This window comes from Odontesthes bonariensis, chromosome 1 (genome assembly GCF_027942865.1).
Source record: "Odontesthes bonariensis isolate fOdoBon6 chromosome 1, fOdoBon6.hap1, whole genome shotgun sequence".
NCBI classification, from domain to species: Eukaryota; Metazoa; Chordata; class Actinopteri; order Atheriniformes; family Atherinopsidae; genus Odontesthes; species Odontesthes bonariensis.
This window is the reverse complement of record NC_134506.1, coordinates 20384715-20405872: the sequence shown is the minus strand read 5'-3', so window position 1 is coordinate 20405872 and position 21158 is coordinate 20384715. Positions and strand designations below refer to the sequence as shown.

Sequence of the window (21158 nt, the reverse complement as noted above, 5' to 3'; positions counted from 1 at the left end):
TGGTGTCATGAAATAGCATAGCTATAACACGCCAAGTCATGTTTTGTGTTGTAACTACGCATCCTTAAGTCAATGTTTTTTCTCCCGTTTCATGATTTGTACAGTTGCTCTGCTCAGCACATTTATCCCAACCCTAAGATTTGGCAAGTGATTTTAACAGTGTAAATGACAAATGAAAAGCTTCAAATCAATTTCAGAAAGACCTGAAGAAGTTTGTCAGGAATGGTGCATACGTATCAGATCATGCACCGATTTCTGGCACCTTTTTACTCGGTAAACACGCATGAAAAGTTTTGTGGTGGTATATTGCATCACTACAGTACTTAATTTTGTTGGCAAAAAAAAACAACTGTACTAGTTTAACAACTAGAAAATTAAAATAAACTAGAGGTAAGAACTTTTGTGATTTTTCTAATAATCTCTCAAAAGACATTTGGGCAGAGTGGACAGTTTGTGTCGTAATTCTCCCTCCACTAACAAAAATGATGTTCTTTGTTACAAACAATATAACTCGTGCTGTACTAAATCATAGTTTTTGTTCCAAATAACTTTAAGTGTATTGTTTGTGTTAAATCAACCATGTATCTATGAGCAGGAGCTCTCACTATCAACACTCACCATGCCTGTATCTCGTGTGTTGGGTTGAGTGAAAAGTCTCTGAAGCTCGTTACCATCAACCACTTTCTTCCCTGCGGCACTGCCATTGACCTCCATCTCTCTCCTGGCAGCCCCGTTGAGCACAGAGGCCCCCTGAGAAGAGGAAGAGGATTCCAGCACTGCACTGTGCCCTGCCTGGGGGGTGGCCTGAACTGTCTTACACATCATTAGCCTGGGGATTACACAAACACACACATAAAACCCTTGTCTGCTGTACATACAATAAGCATTAACCCAGGCATTAACAGTTACTGACAAGTCGTTTGCATTGGTTTTGTTTGTTGGTGAGGATGTCTGTTCTGACCTGCTGCGGTAGCTGAAGACAAGGAAGAGCACACAGAAGACAATGCAGGTCACTCCGATGTGGATACCGATTATGATGCCCGTAGTGGATGTTTTGCTCTGTTCATCTTTCACACAGTCACATGGGTCATCCAGCACTGAGGATATACAGCACACATTACAGGGTTAGCATGTTAGATGCAGAATGAAGCATTAAACAAATGCACAGGGATGTTGTGGGACAGTATGTGGGTGTGTCAATCACCAGATTTCTCCAGAGCCTCCCGAAGTGAAACAAATCTCAAGGTGGCATTACCATCTCCGTGCTGGTTGTATGCAAGCAGCTTTATCTCATACACCAGTGAAGAATCTGGACAGATTGAGAGACAGAACGGCAAGGTCACTTTTTCAAGTGTCCTGGGAGGGAAGTCAGTCCGACCGAATTTTCAGTGACACATATTTGTTACTAGTTTTATCCCTAGAAAAAAAGAAGTTATTGAATTATTGCTCATTAATGCTATCTTTTTCTGTCATTTAGAGCTGGAACATCTTCAAAATCTGCAAAGATGACCTCCAGACAGTCAAACACCAGACATCACAAATCTACAACAAATGTGGGCAATAAGCATAGCTATGTTTTCCACCTCAAAGGTTAACAGAGTAGGATTTTCTCAACAGTCAAATAATTTTCTCACTAAAGTTTTGAAGCCTTAAAGGATAAGACCGGTTTTTTGACATTGGGCCCTTGATTTCACATTATAGCATGATGTTCTACTCACCCCTGCTTGTTGTTTGTCATTTGGAGCTGTTCCGAAGATATTCGCGAGGCGTCTGGCTGCTCTCTTGAGATATTCGGCCATGAAACGGTTTCCTATGGGCAAGCTCATACAGGCACAAACTATGCTGTTTATAATTTATTAATTACTCTACACTAGCACTGATAACGTGGAGGTGCGTCGCTTACTTAAAAAAATCCGGGTTATTGTAATTTTGATTTTTTTGTCGTAAAGTGGGTGTTACTGACGTCATCGTCGTGCTACTGCCACAGGCAGCCCACAGACCTGCTGCCTATTTATTCATTCGGCTAAAATTCAAAATTAGTAACCCGGATTTTTTTAAGTAAGCGACGCACCTCCACGTTATCAGTGCTGGTGTAGAGTAATTAATAAATTATAAACAGCATAGTTTGTACCTGTATAAGCTTGCCCATAGGAAACCGTTTCATGGCCGAATATCTCAAGAGAGCAGCCGGACGCCTCGCGAATATCTTCGGAACAGCTCCAAATGACCAACAACAAGCAGGGGTGAGTAGAACATCATGTTATAATGTGAAATCAAGGGCCCAATGTCAAAAAAACGGTCTTATCCTTTAAAGACAATATTTAAGACAATCATGTGACACGATTCGTCATGATCCTATGAATTTGTTTATCTCACCCAGCTGAGTGATGTTGTACTGGGTGATGTTGCGGGCGAAAGGAATGGGACCAGTGAAGTGGGGTGCGTGTGCTCTTCTGTAGTATAGTCTGAAGCCTTGATGCTGGCCCATCTTGGAGGAAGATTCCCACATCACTTGTACAACACTGTTGTTCAACACCTTCGTGAAGAGGGAAGGAGGAGCTGGAACTGCAAAACAGCACAAAATTGTAGCCAAATTGGTACAACAACATGATAATAGTAAAAACCTATCTATCCACAGGAAGGTTTTTCTTTTTTTGTATGTTCGGACACATATCTGCTTTATTTTAAAATCTTTGTCATCAGCTTCAAAATCATTATGATTACAAAATAACTTGAATTCATTAAAGCAGTAATATCAGAGTAATTGGGCTAATCCTAAACTTCCACTCTCTGAAAAAAAAAAAATTTTCAGGGTGAAAGAAAAGCTTTGCCAATGACTGTGTCTGACTGATCCCAACTTACCCTCCCCATAAGTGCTCTCAGTGACACTGTCTGATGGCTTGCTGGCTCCATGGGATGTGTAGGCCTTGACATAGAAGGTATAACTGGTGGAGGGCTCCAGGTCACGAATGACCTGCTGTAGCGTCACCTTACTGACAGCCTCCTCATACTCCATCTCCACCGGATCTAGAGGAGTAATGATGGAGGATAGAAGAGGAGGAGAAAGAAAAGGGGCAGGCATAAGAATTATGAACACTAATATGAGGAGAGGTAAACGATTAATACAGTCTGTTTCTATAATTATTTGTGGATATCGCCTTTTTCACTGGTTTTATCAAAGCTGCTCTGATAGTTAATAGCTAATCTAGCTTGGCGCTGAGAGCCTGAATAACAGTGGTGGGGTGAATTGCAGGGGTGGAGGGAATAAATGATGGGGGTAAACGGGGGAGTTGTATGGGACGTGTTAATGCATTTTATTGCTTTTAATTTAGAGACACCCATCCATAACTGCTATCTACCTCCAGCTCACAATTCACTGGGCTATGCCAACTTGGGGTAATTACGGCAGGTCTTTTTGGTTGGCCCCCCGGGCCCTTGATTATCTTTCCCAGAGAAGTACTGAGGAGAACATCAGCTGGCACTATGAGACTCTCATCACACACCAAAGTGCACACTTACACTTGCACAAAGCTGTGAGCAAACTCACTGCATATGTATAAATAAGCATGCACATGTCAGAGCATCATAGTTACTCATAGTTAGTCATTATCATACATTACTGGTTGTGTGTGACTTTGTACAACAACATGCTTTCCCTTTCCTCCTACACCATTATTGAGAGCCAGATATGTGCAGGTCTTGGCTTTAAGCATTCGGTATATGCAATAGGAGACACGTTAATGCTAAGTGTAAACATGACCTTATATGTAGTTTCCTTTAGGGGTGTCTTTCAAGTTTATGTTGACATCTACTGCTTGCTTCTATAAAGTTTGAATGCACTTATGGAATTACTCAGTTTTGGACAAAAACATCTGCCAACTTTATGTAATGTTGACGTACTTTTGCAAACTACTACTACTACTGTCTCACCAGTTTTACCACACGGTAGATGTAAATCTGAGTATGATTAATTACTTTTCCAAAGTTGACACATTTAACTTATCAGACTGAACTTATACTGTAAGTGAGAATGAAAGAGGAGGACTCAAACAAATTGCATTGTGAAATGAGACCCTTGTTGACAATATCAGTATCATCTTTATCATTTCAGTCTAAAGTGTACAGTGAAACTTATTCTCATGTTATCTTTTTTAGATGACTATCTGGATCTTCAGTTCAGTCCCACCTGAGGTCCTACGGATATGGAGCACATAGCCGATGATGTCCTGAGTGTTCTGATTGGGCTCCCTCCAGGACACCTGGATGGTGGTTGGTGAGAGGGCCTCGGCCTGCACATGGGTGGGTACTCCAGGCAACCCATCAGCCCAGAGTACCGTGAGGCGGGCACTGGCCTGTGTGGAGCCGGCACTGTTCTCAGCGATGCACTGGTAGATAGCCTCATCATTCTGGCTGATGCTATATATAGTCAGAGTGCTGTGAAAGCAGGGGGGAGAGGGCATGAAAGACTTTAGTTTTGGAATATAAAAACTATATTATTCATCATCATCATCATCAACTTTATTATATAGCCTTTTAACACAGCCGTAGCTGAAACAAAGTGCTGTACAACACAAAATAAAACAAGGCTTAAAACACAAGAACAATGTAAAAACAACAATAAACAACAACAATATTAAAATAATAAAAACAATAAAACAATACTAGAAACAGAGTCTCATGCTGGGTTAAAAGCCAGGGAATAAAAATGGGTCTTGAGACGGGTTTTAAAAATTGGCAGTGAAGGGGCCTGTCTAATGTGAAACGGGAGGTCGTTCCACAGTTTCGGACCGGCAGTGGAAAAGGCTCTGTCTCCTCTGAGCTTCCGCTTGGCCCTCGGTACCTCCAGGAGCAGCTGATCAGCTGACCTGAGGCACCGGGCAGGAGCATACGGATGGAGCAGCTCAGAGAGGTAAGGCGGGGCGAGTCCTTTTAAAGATTTAAAAACAAATAAAAGAATCTTAAAATGGACTCTAAAATGCACAGGCAGCCAGTGGAGGGAGGCTAAAATGGGAGTGATGTGCTCCCTCTTACATGTTCCAGTTAGGAGGCGAGCGGCAGCGTTTTGGACCAACTGGAGACGTGTATTATTATTATGATTATATAAAAATGGTACTCCCTATGTCACTATGTTGCATTAATATTACATCTCAACTGCCTCTGTTACTAGGACACATAAAAAGCATTTATGACAAGGCTTTCCAGCACCAAAGTAGCACAATAACAGAACAAGGTTGTATGGACATGCATCTACAACAATACTTGTCACCTAAGAGCAGTCAAGATTTCTGAAGGTTACATAAATCGCAGGAACCTGTGTACAAATTTCTAAATGAATCAGAATCAGGGCCGCTGAGGTGTGAACCATTTAAATCTATCATTTTGATGTACTGCCACGGATGGCAGAAATGTCATCTAACCTTGTGGGATCGTTCAAGTGCGTGTGTGTACGTTCAAGGGTTGTGGCAGTTTATGTCAAACAGGTCAGGCTCAGAGGAATTTAATGGTCATTTTTGGGGAAAAGAAAAATCTACAGGTCTTGAATTATACTGTGTTATAAGATTATTTTGGTTCAGATTACATTAAAAAAGAAAAATATATATTTTCTATGCTTAGGAGACTATGTCTGAAGTACCTACCATTAACTCAACCCTAGTACTATGTTTTGAGGCCCCCAGGTTTGAGAATATCTCATTCAGTGAGTCGTTCACATTTGCAGAGGAGTTCTACATCACTCTCCCAACTCAGAGTGTAAATATCCACCTTATTATTCCTTCCACCTAACTTTAAATTAAAATCATTCTGCATTCACTGCATCATGTAAATGGGAAGTCAAAATTCTTTTACATTGCTTTTTGCTTTGCTACTTACAGAAAATTATCATCAGCAATCACAGTATATAGTTCACTTAAGAAAGAAATTAGCACAAATGCACCATGTGTGGTGCAGCACTAATAGTTATCGTTACAAAAAATAAACTGAAAAATTGATGAAAAAATTGCTCAGATAAGCAGCTGTTTTTAACATTAGCCTCTAAAAGCTTATATAAATACCAGAGGAACAGACCAACAGTGAAGCCCCGGGTTTATGGACAGGTATGCAATGGAGGAATTATGATGTGAGTGTTGACTGGTGTATGACCATCTGACTGGGAGCAATGCTATGCATGGTAGCTCAAAGCTGGAGACCAGATTTCAAATATTTCAAACCCCACAGAAGAAAGGACTGAAGTCTACTTGCTCACCATACACTCTAAAAACTGCAACAGAAAAAATCTTGACCAAAAAATGTCTTAGATATCTCATTACGAATTCAAAATTTTGAAAAAAGGACATAACATGACTGCTTTGAACAAACAGGCGCACGGGGCACAAGTCTTAAATACCTGAAAGTGCCCTCACCAGTTTTTAAAATAATTTGCTGACATCCTTAAAAACATCTTCTTCCTGATGAAAGTATTCAGTCTATTTCTATTTTAGTATTGAATTTCATTAACAATTTAATATTTTGTGCATATTAACATGTAGCAGCAGCCTTCAGCTATTGTGAAAGTCTTATTTTTTTAAATGAGAGGCCAGAGGTAAGGTATCCATGCTTGAACAAATGCACATAATGTAGTTGCCTCATATCTCAGAAAAGCAAAGGATACAGCATATAAGATGATTGTGACATTGTGCATAAGCTATAGAGCAATACGCTCCGTTGTATAAGAGCAAAGATATTTGAGATACACATTCACCTACGACAGACTGCAGCAGAACATATAGAGGATCCTCACTGATGCACAGCACATACGTTCAAATAGATTCATCTCCTGGTGGAACTACCTTGGGAGTCAATAAAGCTATTTCAGGGTTTAAAAAATGTGATTTGCCTGCATCAGTAAAACCTTTCATCTGTCCATCCACACAAACAAACTCACCAAGGTATACACACAAACACTGCTCCCTATTGCACCTATCTCTGCCTCTTTGTTATCCTTCCGCCCTAGCCAGTGTCCTTTTATAGAGAAAACACAAGGCAGCATTGTATGTGTGCATGCCTTGTGGCATATATGTGTACAAATTGAGTAGGTGTTTTAAGACAGGAATACAAAATCTACCCCTTACATTTTGTTTCTCCTGAGGCAAAAGAAAAAACAAAACATTTCATATACTGTGGAGACATAGCCCTGTGGTGTGAAAAGAATTCTTCATGCCAAGGCCATTTCTGCTGTTTCGATTCTATAATATACCCTGGAGAAGACTGACCACACAGACACAAATAAATACCTAAAAGCTATGACTTTGTCAAATTCGAGATGATGTCAAGACTCCTTGATCATGAAATTTTAAGTGATGTGAAGCATTATTTGTTCAAATGAGAAACTGGCTTCTAGTGCTAATGCTGTGGTTAAATCTTAGGAAAAGTGAATGCCACAAGTGTTCAACAATTCATACAGAATTGTTGAACTCTCGTCCCTAATCTGTGACCTGCAGTTTGTAAAAGCTGAATGTCATCTCTCTTCGAGGGACATAACTCATCCGCAGTGTATTAAAGCCAAAATGTATCAGGATGATGTTACCTTCCATTGAAAAAGAGCAAGTGGTTCATTGAAAGAACAGCACATCAGTCTAAACAGGAGTTATTTTGTATACATTCTGGACCTAGAAAATGGTGCATTAGGCAAGTGGCAAGGACTTGCCTAATGTAGCAGGACTCAAGGCAAGTTTATTTGTAGAGCACAATTGGTACACAAGGCAATTCAAAGTGCTTTAAAGCTACATAAGATCACAAGAAAGCTAATAAAATAATTAAAAAAAAAATAATAATCATTAATTAAGTAGATTAAAAGCGAAGAGTGCAGAAAAAATAGTTTCAGTTGTCGTATGCACAGCTAAACAGAACTGTTTTCAGCTTGGATTTAAACATTGTCAGAGTTGAGGCCTGTCTCACATCTTCTGGAAGACTGTTCCAGATTTTAGGAGCAGAACTGAAACGCAGCCTCACCTTGTTTAGTCCTGACTCTGGGCACCAGCAGGAGACCCCTCCCTGAGGTCCGAGTTGGTTCATATGGCTCTAACATGTCAGAGATGTACTTTGGCGCTAGACAATGAAGAGACTTGTACACAAGCAGAGCTTTTTTAAAGTCTATTTTCTGAGCAACAGGAAGCCAGTGCAGAGACCGGAGCACTGGACTAATATGGTGGTATTTCCTGGTTCTAGTCAGGACTCGAGCAGCAGCGTTCTGGATGTACTGCAGCTGTCTTACAGCCCGTTTAGAGCCCAGTGAGCAGGCCGTTACAGCAGTCTAACCTGCTGGAGACAAATGCATGGATTCGTCTTCCTAAGTCTGGTTTAGAAACATTTCCTTTGATTCTGGCAATATTTTCTAGATGGTAAAAAGCTGCTGATGTTATTGATTTAATGTGGCTTTTAAAGTTCAGGTCTGAGTCCAATATTACCCCTAGATTTCTAACTTGATTATTAGGTTTTAGAGAGAGAGTCAAGGTGACTGAAAACACTTTCTCTTTGTTTCTGTGGGCGCCAGACAATGATTTCAGTTTTGTGAAAATGGAGTAAATTGTTTTGCATCCACAAACTGATCTGTTCGATGCAGTGACACAATGTATCTACATGCCCGTGTTCTCCTGCTGTCAGTGACACATAGATCTGAGTGTCATCTGCATAGTTGTGGTAGGACACATTATAGCTGTGTATTAGCTGGCCTAGTGGAAGCATGTACAGATTGAAAAATAGGGATCCCAGGAATGAGATCCTTCCCCAAGTGGAGGAATTCAAGTATCTCGGGGTTTTGTTCACGAGTGAGGGACGAATGGAGCAGGAGATTGACAAGCGGGTTGGTGCGGCGTCTGCAGTGATGCGGGCTCTGCACCGGCCCGTTGTGGTGAAAAAGGAGCTGAGCCAGAAGGCGAAGCTCTCGATTTACCGGTCAATCTACAGGTCCTTCTCAAAAAATTAGCATATTGTGATAAAGTTCATTATTTTCTGTAAAGAACTGATAAACATTAGACTTTCATATATTTTAGATTCATTATACACAATTTAAGTAGTTCAAGCCTTTTATTGTTTTAATATTGATGATTTTGGCAAAAAAGTAAATAAAAACCAAAAATCCCTATCTCAAAAAATTAGCATATTTCATCCGACCAATAAAAGAAAAGAGTTTTTAATACAAAAAAAGTCAACCTTCAAATAATTGTGTTCAGTTATGCACTCAATACTTGGTCGGGAATCCTTTTGCAGAAATGGCTGCTTCAATGCGGCGTGGCATGGAGGCAATCAGCCTGTGGCACTGCTGAGGCACAGTACTACCATGGTCAGTAAACCATTTACCTGTGGTTTTGGCACTGTGAGCAGGTGCCAGGTCGTGCTGAAAAATTTAATCTTCATCTCCATAAAGCTTTTCAGCAGATGGAAGCATGAAGTGCTCCAAAATCTGCTGAAAGCTAGCTGCATTGACCCTGCCCTTGATAAAACACAGTGGACCAACACCAGCAGCTGACATGGCACCCCAGACCATCACTGACTGTGGGTACTTGACACTGGACTTCAGGCATTTTGGCATTTCCTTCTCCCCAGTCTTCCTCCAGACTCTGGCAACTGGATTTCCGAATGACATGCAAAATTTGCTTTCATCCGAAAAAAGTACTTTGGACCACTGAGCAACAGTCCAGTGCTGCTTCTCTGTAGCCCAGGTCAGGCGCTTCTGCCACTGTTTCTGGTTCAAAAGTGGCTTGACCTGGGGAATGCGGCACCTGTAGCCCATTTCCTGCACATACCTGTGCACAGTGGCTCTGGATGTTTCTACTCCAGACTCAGTCCACTGCTTCCGCAGGTCCCCCAAGGTCTGGAATCGGCCCTTCTCCACAATCTTCCTCAGGGTCCGGTCCCCTCTTCTGGTTGTGCAACGTTTTCTGCCACACTTTTTCCTTCCCACAGACTTCCCACTGAGGTGCCTTGATACAGCACTCTGGGAACAGCCTATTCGCTCAGAAATTTCTTATCAATGATGGCCTTCTGGACAGCAGTCAGGTCGGCAGTCTTACCCATGATTGAGTAAGACTTGATTTGAGCAATGAACCAGGCTGGGAGTTTTTAAAAGCCTCAGGAATCTTTTGCAGGTGTTTAGAGTTAATTTGTTTATTCAGATGATTAGGTTAACAGGTCATTTAGAGTACCTTTTCATGATATGCTATTTTTTTTAGGTAGGAATTTTTGGTTATTCTTTACTTTTTTGCCAAAATCATCAATATTAAAACAATAAAAGGCTTGAACTACTTCAGTTGTGTGTAATGAATCTAAAATATATGAAAGTCTAATGTTTATCAGTACATTACAGAAAATAATGAACTTTATCACAATATGCTAATTTTTTGAGAAGGACCTGTATGTTCCTACCCTCACCTATGGTCACAAGCTGTGGGTAGTGACCAAAAGAATAAGATCGTGAATACAAGCGGCCGATGAGTTTCCTCCGCAGGGTGTCTGGGCTCTCCCTTAGAGATAGGGTGAGAAGCTCGGTCATCCGGGAGGGGCTCGGAGTAGAACCGCTGCTCCTCCGCATCGAGAGGAGTCAGATGAGGTGGCTCGGGCATCTGGTTAGGATGCCTCCTGGACGCCTCCCCGGTGAGGTGTTCCGGGCCCGTCCCACTGGGAGGAGGCCCCGGGGAAGACCCAGGACACGTTGGAGAGACTATGTCTCTCGGCTGGCCTGGGAACGCCTCGGGGTCCCCCCAGAAGAGCTGGAGGAAGTGGCCGGGGACAGGGACGTCTGGGTTTCTCTGCTTAAGCTGCTGCCCCCGTGACCCGATCCCCGGACAAGCGGAAGATGATGGATGGATGGATGGATCCCAGGATTCCCCCCTGGGTAACCCCACAGGTCATAGCCATTTGGTCTGAGACACAGTTACCAATTTCAACTCGAGATAGGACTTGAACCAGTTTAAAGCACTCCCAAAGATTCCCACCCAGTCTTCTAACCTCTGTAATAAGATTGAATGGTCAACTGTGTCAAAGGCAGCACTCAGGTCCAGCAGAACTAAGACTGAGACTTTGCCTGCGTCTGTGTTCAGGCGGATATTGTTAGTCACCTTGATCAGAGCTGTCTCAGTGCTGTGGTGGGGCCTAAAGCCTGATTGGAAAGTATCAAAAGCATTGTTAGACAGGAGAAAGTCAGTAAGCTGTTGGTATACAACTTTTTCTAGAACTTTGGGACGGAGACTCAACAGTACTGACCTCATAGCGGCCTCAACATGGTTTGTGAGAATGGATTTGTATTGACAGGAAAATCTTTCTCTGGGTCAGCAGGTAGAATGGAGAAGTGATTCATTCTATTTCCTTTTCAAAATTGATTTGTCGGCATACAGTTATGTACCTCTCTAATCTGAGTCAGAATAGGCTTCAAGAAGGAAGAGTCATTAATATCTCCGGTTTACCAGGTGGATTCAATCTGGATGCTTATTAGGTCAAAGAGGCCCTCTGTTTTTCACCTTCTCTGAGCAAATCTCACCTCTAACCCCTGAGGTGGCAGCAGTCACCAGCCCTCAGCTCGCCACTCAACCATCACATTTCTGACAGCCTTTCATATCAGCAATGGATGGAGTGTTTGCAGGGAGGCAGCCTGACCAGACGCCACAGACTCAGGAAAGAGGCCCTTAGGGAAGCTCTACCCAGTGCCACCGGACCTGGGTGGGCCCCCTGAGTGTGTGAAGGAAAGGCAGGGATATTTCACAACAATTTGCTTGTTTAAGAAGGTACAGTAAAGTTCAAAAGCATGTGTGCTCATTCACATGAACATGCATGGGCACACACATTTAAGTGTCACATACATTTGGACTGATCCTGCTGACGTGTAGCTTATGAAATTCCACAAGTGTTGTCAAAATTTCCTTCACAACTTACAGGATAAAAGCTTTAGATCCGACATTTCTTTCGCATTAGTATAAATAAAAGAGCAGAGAGCGTAAAGTACTAAAATGGTTTGATTTTTAAAATGTTAGCTTCTCTAAATAAAGTGTAGTTGGTTGACAATTGGGAAGCACAGTGTCTCAATAAGTTGGTTTTGATCTCTTTCTCCCTGGTGAACGTGATTGCTTTTTTTACCAAACACCTGACAGATGGAGGAAATTTAGAAGAACTGGTTTAGGGTTGACTCATGTGTGTTTGATTAATCAAAGACTGAGAGGAACAAAATATATTCATTTGGGACAATCCTATGCAATAAATGTTTGTTTTGTGGAAAATGAACAGTGTATTTATGCAGGCCTTTGATTGGACAAACTTCCAATTTCAAGAGGATCACCAAATGTTTAAAACTTTTTAATTTGTGCAAACAAATTAAACAATTCACAAAGGGACTACTTCATAAATCTTTTTTAGCAGATGTTTCAGTCGAATAGTTTTAGAACTGATCTAATAATCTGCATTAATATGCAACAGCTGACATTGATGGGGTGCTGCTCAGAAACAACAGACACAAAAAAGAAAGCCAGAGTGACGGAGAAGAAAAGATATGGGAGGTGCACTGCCAGAATTTGGTTTGTTTGCTTGTCTTGAGCTCCTAAACCATGCTGTCCTGTACTGACAGGCTGACACCATCATTTACTCATCAGTTCGAGGTCATTTCACAGACTGATGGATAAGGCTGTGGGCCAGGGGAATGGCTGACAGTGGGGTTTTGGGTCTGTTGTTCAGCTGCTAAGGCTATGTTTACTCTCTGTTGTCTCTGAGCAGCACCCCATCAAAAGCCAGCGGGGCCATTCTGGATTCAACAAGAGTGAAAGGGAGAAAAATATGGGGACAAAGAGAAAACAGGAGGAAGAGGTGGGAAAGGGGGGCAGGGGAGGAGCGCTGAGCTGTCTGTGGCTTGAGAGGAGGGACGGGCCCAAGGATATGACTGATTACAGGCAGGTCAGAGTTCAAGGCCAATGCCCAGGCCCCAGCTCCTGTAATGGAGGCAGGACAGGATACATGGGGCACAGAGAGGGGCCGCAAACAAGAATGGTAAGTTCTTGTTCTAAAGACAGTTGGGGAAAGAAAAGAGAGGAAAGAGAGCTGAAAAAAAATCTCTTTGACACAACTCTGCAACAAATTCCCAGGTTTGTGTGGTAGCCTGGTCTCTCAGATGTTGGGCATTAATTATATAACACACCAAGGCGCTCACATGCTAAAGGGACATTTTCTTTCTTTCTTTTTTTTTTTTTAATATCATCAGCTATAGTATCCCTTTAAGAACAATTCAGGGTGGCTTTCAACTTCATGATTGTTTTACTTTCTGATACGAGATCACTTAGAGACTTAGGAATGAAGCCAGCCCTTAAATACAATTAGCAGTGGTACTTACATGGGCTTCAAACAGCTTGTTTTGCAGGAGCCTGGCCAGCATAGGCTGATAATGAGAGGGCTTATAATGCAGTGTGGGTGTGCTTGTCTCTAGGAGTATATGTGGAGGTGTGTGCATCAAGATCTTTCGAGATGTGGCAGATAGAGCACTCTCCTTCACCGTTAGCAGTTAGGCCTGTTTACAGAAGAGGCCAATCAGCTCATCTCTGACATGACTGCATCTTATACAGTATTTTATGTAGCTTTGTCCTCTCTGTGTGTTTGGTGTGTGAAGTATCCATGTGAATGAGGGGTTAAGGGCAACATGCTTGTGAATTTTTATGTTTGATTATGCATGTGTGCAAGATGAATGATGACATGTACCATGGGGCTAGTTGTGCACATATGGACTCACTTGCTTTTTGATTAATGTGTGTGCATACGTGTGTGTGAATGAAATGTGCAATCGATTGCCCTTCCTTCTCTTGTCCGATTTCCCCTTGAAGGTCAGCATCATAAGAGAGATGGCTGAGAGGAGAAACCTTTCTGTGTGTGTACCTTTACACAAACACAGAGTAATGCCAACCCCACACATTAATTAAAATCCCTCTGCAAGGTTTGATGCATTGTAAATCCAAGCCTTTCCTTGTCAGGTATTGCATGAAAATATATTTTATATGCATATACACTAAGAGCAGTATAATTGTGTTGCCCGAAGCAGCTGAATTGGTTTACATATCATTACTTTTGTTTGGGTTTGGTGCAGGAGGTAATCTGTGTCTGATCTGATACATTTTTTTTTGCAATGTAAAATGTCTGGTAATATGTCTCGAAAAATAAATCAGCAACTTATGTTTAGGCTATGCAATGCAATGCAAATGGGATTGTACTTGATTAAAAACTGACTTGATATCTGAAGGTGTAATGTGTGTAATCCCTTTTAATTAAAGCAGTTGCTGCTTTTTCCCATCAAAAACCAATAGCATTAGTAAAATAAACAAGATAAGTAGTTACATAAATAATGAATAAGTTTTTTGCCTATGTTGGACTACATTGGCAAAATCACATAGGTGATTTACAGGCACAAATTTGATCATATAAATACTTAACTACAATTTGTCCAAACCATGACTGATAATCTTCCCAGTCTATACGAAACATTACACACTAGGCAGATCATGCATCCTGGTCCTGGTGACCACTTCCGCCTATGAGGTGAAAGTACATCTCACAGCTGGATTTGGAAGAATATTGCATTATTTCCCGATTAATCAGTTAGTCGACACAAAAAAACGTTTTACAAGAACTTAACAAAGTTAAATTGACCTAAGTTGCTTTGCACATAGAAGCATTTGGTGATTGTCATGAAACAAAACTCAGGTAATAAGAAACTAATGTAATCTATCTAATTAAATTTCCTTCAGAACATATCTGGAAACAAAATTTAGTTCTGCTCTACACATGAAGCAGGAATTAAGTCTCTGAACTGGACCGTTAAACACCTTCATGTTTGTGATCTTACACCATACTGTGATAATGAAAGACATTGTAATATGTTCCATCTACGCACTGAACAGTTCAGCTACACAGTGCACATTCTTAAGAGGCACTTCAAGCTGCTCTGTTCTCTAAATGGCTGATTGCATTTCCTGGTCAACCAGCTGGGTTTATGAGCTCATTAGCTAATGGTAGATCTCAAGCTGAGGTCTGCCTCTGTAACCAATCAAGAAGCCAAGTTTGTGATGCATGAGATTCATATCATAGCAGGTCATATGTAATGGTGGCAAAAGGAAATGCTACGATGCTCTGATGGCTCATTCTTTCTTTTTGTCTCTCTCTGTCTACATTTATTCGCCCAGACGATTTGTCATTTCTCCTTTAAGCACTCGTTCATTTTAACCCTTTTTTATTCTACATCTTAGTCTGGCTTCTCATTTATTGTCTTCGTACTATTCATTCTCCTTTGTTAGTCCCTTATTCGATCTGTCTGGCTGATATAAAACTGGTGGAGGCGAGTGGGAGTGAAGAAGGGAATGTGAGCAATGGATGTGTCTGCTAGTTTCACTTACTGCAGTGAAGTGCAAATATTGATTTTTTTTGTGCATATTTGAATTGAGACTTTCACTTCATATTTCTTCGTTTATAAATGATATTAACATACATGGATGACTGGAGGCCAGTGTCAACTTAGTAAATTGAACTTTGTATGGTTAGTTTTCCATGACAGAATTTACCCAAAAAACACATTTTACAAACTGAATTTTGAAGTTCATAAGCAGCACTCAGAGGGATTAGCAAAAAAAAAAAACACGTGATCATCCACATGTAAGACACTGAAACTGTGTGCAGAGAAGCAGTAAAGCATAAAGTAGTTGGCACTGAACTACTGTCAGTCAGTATTTGGTCATTTGTCATTTATGTAATCTCAGTGTTGGGACTAGAACACACTAAAACAGTTACTGCAACAACAGTTAAGTGCTGAGTGCAGTATTATACAAAACAGCTTCCTCCTCATGTCATTCTTAGGTACTGCTATGAGAGAGCATCCAAGATCAAGTCAATCTGGTGTTCACATACAAAGGCACAAATAAATAATGGGCTCAGCCTTTGCCTTGCATGGATTCCTGCAGCTTTAGAAGCAGCAGCGATGCACAGAAAGCGAACATTTGGCCATGTAAAAGATGAGATCAAGGTGGTAGTGATTTATGCACCCATATCACTTCTATCTGTTGGGTGTAGCTTTGTAAGGATACAATGTGTACTGTACTGTGATGGGTGAAAAAGGAAGCATGGTTTGTCCTTATGTCAGGTTAACAAGAGTTGTTAAAAAGAACATTCTTGTGGCTTCATTTTAACTTCCTCCATCAACTACCTCACACTCCACAGAGACTACAGAAATCTAAACCTGCACTATCATTATTACATTTTTGTGTGTTGTGGTGGCCTCTTTCCTGCAGTGTAGCTTGAGTTACATAAAAGTGAAGGTCTTTTTGAATGACCTCTTCTTTTGACATCTTAACTTAGCTTAGCTTTCTGTTACACTCAAAACTCTGAGACACTTCACAAAAATGAACACAACTTTGAATTTTTTTTTTCCATTTGTGGCCAGAAGATATACAGTCATACCTTAGAAATATGATTCTCCTCCTCTCTGTGCTACATTGTCATTGGAAATGAACAGTTGTACAAGCGTTATTGGTAACACTAAAGTCATGAGCGGTTGATTGACATCTGCTAAAATACACTTTTCTTTTCCCAAGGTCTGAGCTTTTCTCTCGTCAATTATTGCACATTTGATTCTTTACAAAGAAACTTTAGAAAAGATGCATGCTGATATAGACCTCTTTTCACAGTCATCTTAAAATTCAACATCTATTTAGTTTTTTGGTGCATGCACAGCCTTTTAGTGGTGCCCACACAGAGCCTTGAATACACTCTCTTATTGACATACATCTTATTATTAAATGTATGTCACTTGGACCCTAATACATCCTTGTGCACTTATGCGTGGAATAGAATAACATTGGTTACGCCATGAACATATTTAGAAGCTTTTTAGATTCTGGTTTGTGGGGCACTTGAATTGATGAGATCAAAAAGGGACATTTTAGAGAAAAAATATCTCTGACAGTCAACAAAAACACAGTAAACAAAAATGGATGTTGCATTTTTCAGATTGTACGTACAGATAAAGTAACACAGAATAAAAGGGGGAAGCCGATATAACTGTTTTAACCTGTTGTTGTTCCTGAGTTTGACATGGCCCCCAGCCTCCAGAACCTGCCCGTTCTTCAGCCAGGTGAGCTGTGGCTCAGGCTCTCCTCGCACTTGGCAAGTGAAGATGGCAGTGGTGCCAACTGGTCGGGCGATGGACTGTGGAGGCTGAACGAACTCTGCTGGAGCTGAAAGAGAAGGGAAACCCGATTAGGTGAATTCGCTACCTCAACCAAAGGTAACTAGATAAATAAAATGCTTTTTTTCTTTTTTTTTTGCGTGATCATGAGGTGTTGAAGCAGAAAAATCAAGAGCGAGAATGAGGGAGAAAAAATACGAGAGTCTGGGGTACAGGTGTGAGGTGTAAATACTGGTGTAAATCTATAATTCTGACCAGGGTCAATTAACATGATAATGAGACACACAAGATCGATGCAGAAACAGGTAAATGAAAAAGGGAGAGAGAGGAAGGTAAGCAGAAAGGTGGAATGAGTAAAGCAAGACAAAACAAGGATTACTCAATAACAGTTTCTTGGTTTTAATGTGCTCTAATACTGCAAATGAAAGGCTGTGGTTATTATTGTAGCCAATAGAAGGCCAAAGAAACAAGCTTCCATCTTTGGTCAATTATTCATATAATTAAATTTACATCTGCTGGAGTTTAATTCCTTGGTTGGCGCTTTTGCCTTTGTAATCATATCAAGGATTTGAATTATTAATGCATAAATGAATTCAGAAAATGTTATTGTCATAGTGCGAATTACGGGGGGGGTTGACCCCACAATTACGACTTCATCCCTCCCCCCTATAACAGATTGGGGGGGTTGAAACATGAATCTTTCTTATCCGTAATCATAAATATTACAATACACAGTATATTCCATATTCATGCCAGGAAGATGCTTGTAGTAAAATGTCAAACACCCCTAAAGCAGACTATACCATTTCATTGTCTGTCTGCCTGTCACTGGCTCACGTCCAAGTGTGCATGAAAAATTCCCCCAGAATGCTGTGTTGCAAGTAGCTGTAGATGAATGTAAGTAGCTATCTAACTAGTTTATTACACTTAAGTTTCTCACTTTCAGTTTCAGAATTATATTATGTATGCTGACTGCAGACAAATGCTAACGTGCGTCTATGGCTTTCCATCTAAATGTAAAATGTCATCATGTGAATGTTAGCTTACATGTTAGCTCAAATGTTAACTTTGTGCCCTGTGCACATCACTCTAGTAACCTGCAGGCGTGCACTGTGGTCAAGTTGTAAACGATGCCTAAAGTGTGCTGTGTTGCCAGGTTTGACAGTTGCCCCCTTTTCACACCGTGGAGAAAATGTTGCCCCCCCAGTTGATTATTTGCTTGGAAATATTTAACAGTGAAAAGCAATGGTTAGTTTATACAATTCATCTATAACTGTTGGCTAATTGTTTTAGTGATTCAACTGCTTCACCATCATTCCATTTCACAGGAAATCTTTATGTTGCCCAGATCCAGCTGAATATCTACATACCTTTTGCTAATGAAGGTATCAATATTTTAAGAAACCATGTCAGCTGTTTATTCAACTAATTATATCAACTGTGTCTTCCTACTTTTAGAAGGCAGTGTCAACCATTTGATGACCAGCACTATTGACAAGTAAAACTTAATGGATAAAACTTTTGATACTGCTATAATGATGAATAAATGATTTATATAAAAATGGTTAAGAGTTGGATATCTGTTTTAAATAGTCACTAAAAAAGTATGGATAAACAGCTTACTTTGTTGACTTAAAAGTACAGAAAAACTGATAAAATTTACAGCGAATAGTTTGGATATATTGTCCAATTTCTATGGGGGTGGGGGTTATTTTTTATTATGACTTTCCCATAGAGAGGCTCAATGTAGTCAGTTCTTTCCCAGTAAAGACACATCTCATAGGCAACAGTAACATTTGTGTCTTTTTCCTTCTTTCATAAAAGGCTACATTATTTCCAGAAAAGGGCAAACACACATTTGGTGCATCACTTAGCATTTTGCAGTAGTGATTGTTAGATTGTGTCAAAATAAACTGCAGAGTCCAAATTTGTTGTGATTAGAAGAAATTGCTTACAATAATCCTGGGAAACAAAGAAGCAATAAGGCAGGGGAATAATTGCACCAGCAGTTGCCCTCACTGAAAGCGGTTTATTCTCAGCTAATTAACTGATGGTTTTGTCTTTGTTTTCCGAGTGATACAAGAACAAAAACACTAAATAGCACCAATCTTATCCATTAGAAACAAGACATTTTAATTGTTTCATCTTTTGTTTGTTGTCTTTCTGATACATTGCTCTCTGTCCAGCTTAATTCCAGTAACTGTTTATTTTTCCTTCTGCCCTTCTGTCCTTCTTGCTCCCACCCTAATGGACCAAATGTTGTTTGACACTTTTTCATTCCTCCATTTGAAAAGCAAAGGGGCCCTTAAGCACTTCAATGAAGGAGGAAGCTGACAGCGTGAGGTAGTCCTTATGGTCCTTTCATTTATCACATGCTTTCCAAGCCTTTTTCTCTATTTCCCCTTCACTAGCTGTTTTTTTTTTCCTTCAGGCTGACTAAAAGGTGGAGATGAGACGGGACTCTGGAAGGTATTGATTTTCACCTGTAAGGGCGTGGGTCAGATCATCCGCACCTTCCATCCATCTCGCTCTTGCTATTCCCTCGATCTTGGCTCTCACAGTTTTTCCTCCTTCAGTCTTTGTTTCTTCCTCTTTCGATACCCCAAAGGAGTTTAAAATCACCTTCACTTATAATCTGTATAAGTCCATTTGTTGATATGCAAAAGTACTCTTGTCTGCATTAATCTTGAGCTGAAGTTTCTGACCGTGGGACTCCTTTTTCTAAACTGATAGCCATTGAAACTCTCATATTCACAAAGGTTTCAAGTGGCTCATTTTTGCAGAGTAAAGGACTAATTCCTCGAGGACATGCAGTTAAACATAATCCTCTCGTGTTGGTACAGGCCTAATACACTTGTTTATCTGGAGTTAACGGTACACTTTTGTTTCCACAAATCAATAACAAAAAACAAAGACAGAAGCATGAATAACATCCCAAGCTTTTCTTTTTTGTCCCTGCTAGGATAAGGGTTGTCGTGGATTTGACAGGCTGATGAAATGAAATATTGATTTAGATCAATACCACTATGGGCTGAAGCAAAGTGTGGTCTTTTTGATCAATATGCGAGCAAGGCAGACGTAAGCTGTTTCCTGCTTGGTGACAATTAATGCGCAAGGCGACCCACACTGGGGTCACCATCTTTTTGGGTTACTCTCCAACACTTTCAAGGTATAATCAGCAATACTGTGAAGAATGGACAAATAATATTACGAATAATACTACAAAATAGAATACGAGGAGAACTTCAAGGAGCTGTAGTTCTGCTCACTCAAGCCAAAATTCAGATTGATGACCATTAATAAATGATACAACATGAAAGTATATTACTGCCATGCAGGCGAACTGTTCTCATGAAGAACATGTTCTCATGTTTCTCCATAAAGAAGGGTCCCAGCCGGGATTCAAACCAGGAACCCTCTTGCTGTGAGGCGATCGTGCTAACCACATTAAAATAATGACAAGCCAAAATGTTTGAAATATACTTATATATTGCATACTTTAATATTTACTGTAAATTAGCCTACTTAATCCATATCGCACACATAGCAGTTTATGCAACTTCTGTCGTGAAAGCATAACCTGCCAGTAACCATGACAAAACAGGGAAAATTACATAAGCAGCTACATTGGTCTACAGGTCTAAAATGTTGCATTTCAATGATGAAAGCTAAAAAAATGTGATATCATCAAAGCTCGACATCACAGACTTGAAAAAAAATGTCTTTTATGGTGAAGGTGATTGCCTTATAATCTGTGGACTTTCAAGCAAGGGATTGCAAGGTTAAGACTTTTGAGACGACATGGTCTCTCAGTTTTTTGCTTTTCCGCTTCCCCGTCTCAATCTCAAATCCTTGCTTTTCTACTTTGCTCTCATCCATAAATGGGTTGGGTTAGGAAATAAGTACATGGTTAGGGTGAGAAAAGTTCTGAGCCTGCTTAGTGCCTGCTGTGAAAAAAAAATCTCTTCTTTAAATTGAGAGACTT

At 40.5% G+C, this 21158-nt stretch overlaps 1 protein-coding gene across 1 annotated transcript in view; it reads right to left on the bottom strand.

Moving 5' to 3' along the window:
- igdcc3 (immunoglobulin superfamily, DCC subclass, member 3) overlaps nt 1-21158 on the bottom strand; it is a 73031-nt gene that overhangs the window by 8210 nt on the left and 43663 nt on the right. Inside the window, exons 7-13 of the mRNA XM_075456562.1 lie at nt 17057-17222; nt 4187-4434; nt 2863-3027; nt 2377-2565; nt 1205-1309; nt 962-1097; nt 619-829 (exon numbers count right to left, since the gene is read on the bottom strand). Of these exons, the coding sequence (XP_075312677.1) occupies nt 619-829; nt 962-1097; nt 1205-1309; nt 2377-2565; nt 2863-3027; nt 4187-4434; nt 17057-17222 (1220 nt within the window). The remainder of the gene's footprint in view (nt 1-618; nt 830-961; nt 1098-1204; nt 1310-2376; nt 2566-2862; nt 3028-4186; nt 4435-17056; nt 17223-21158) is intronic.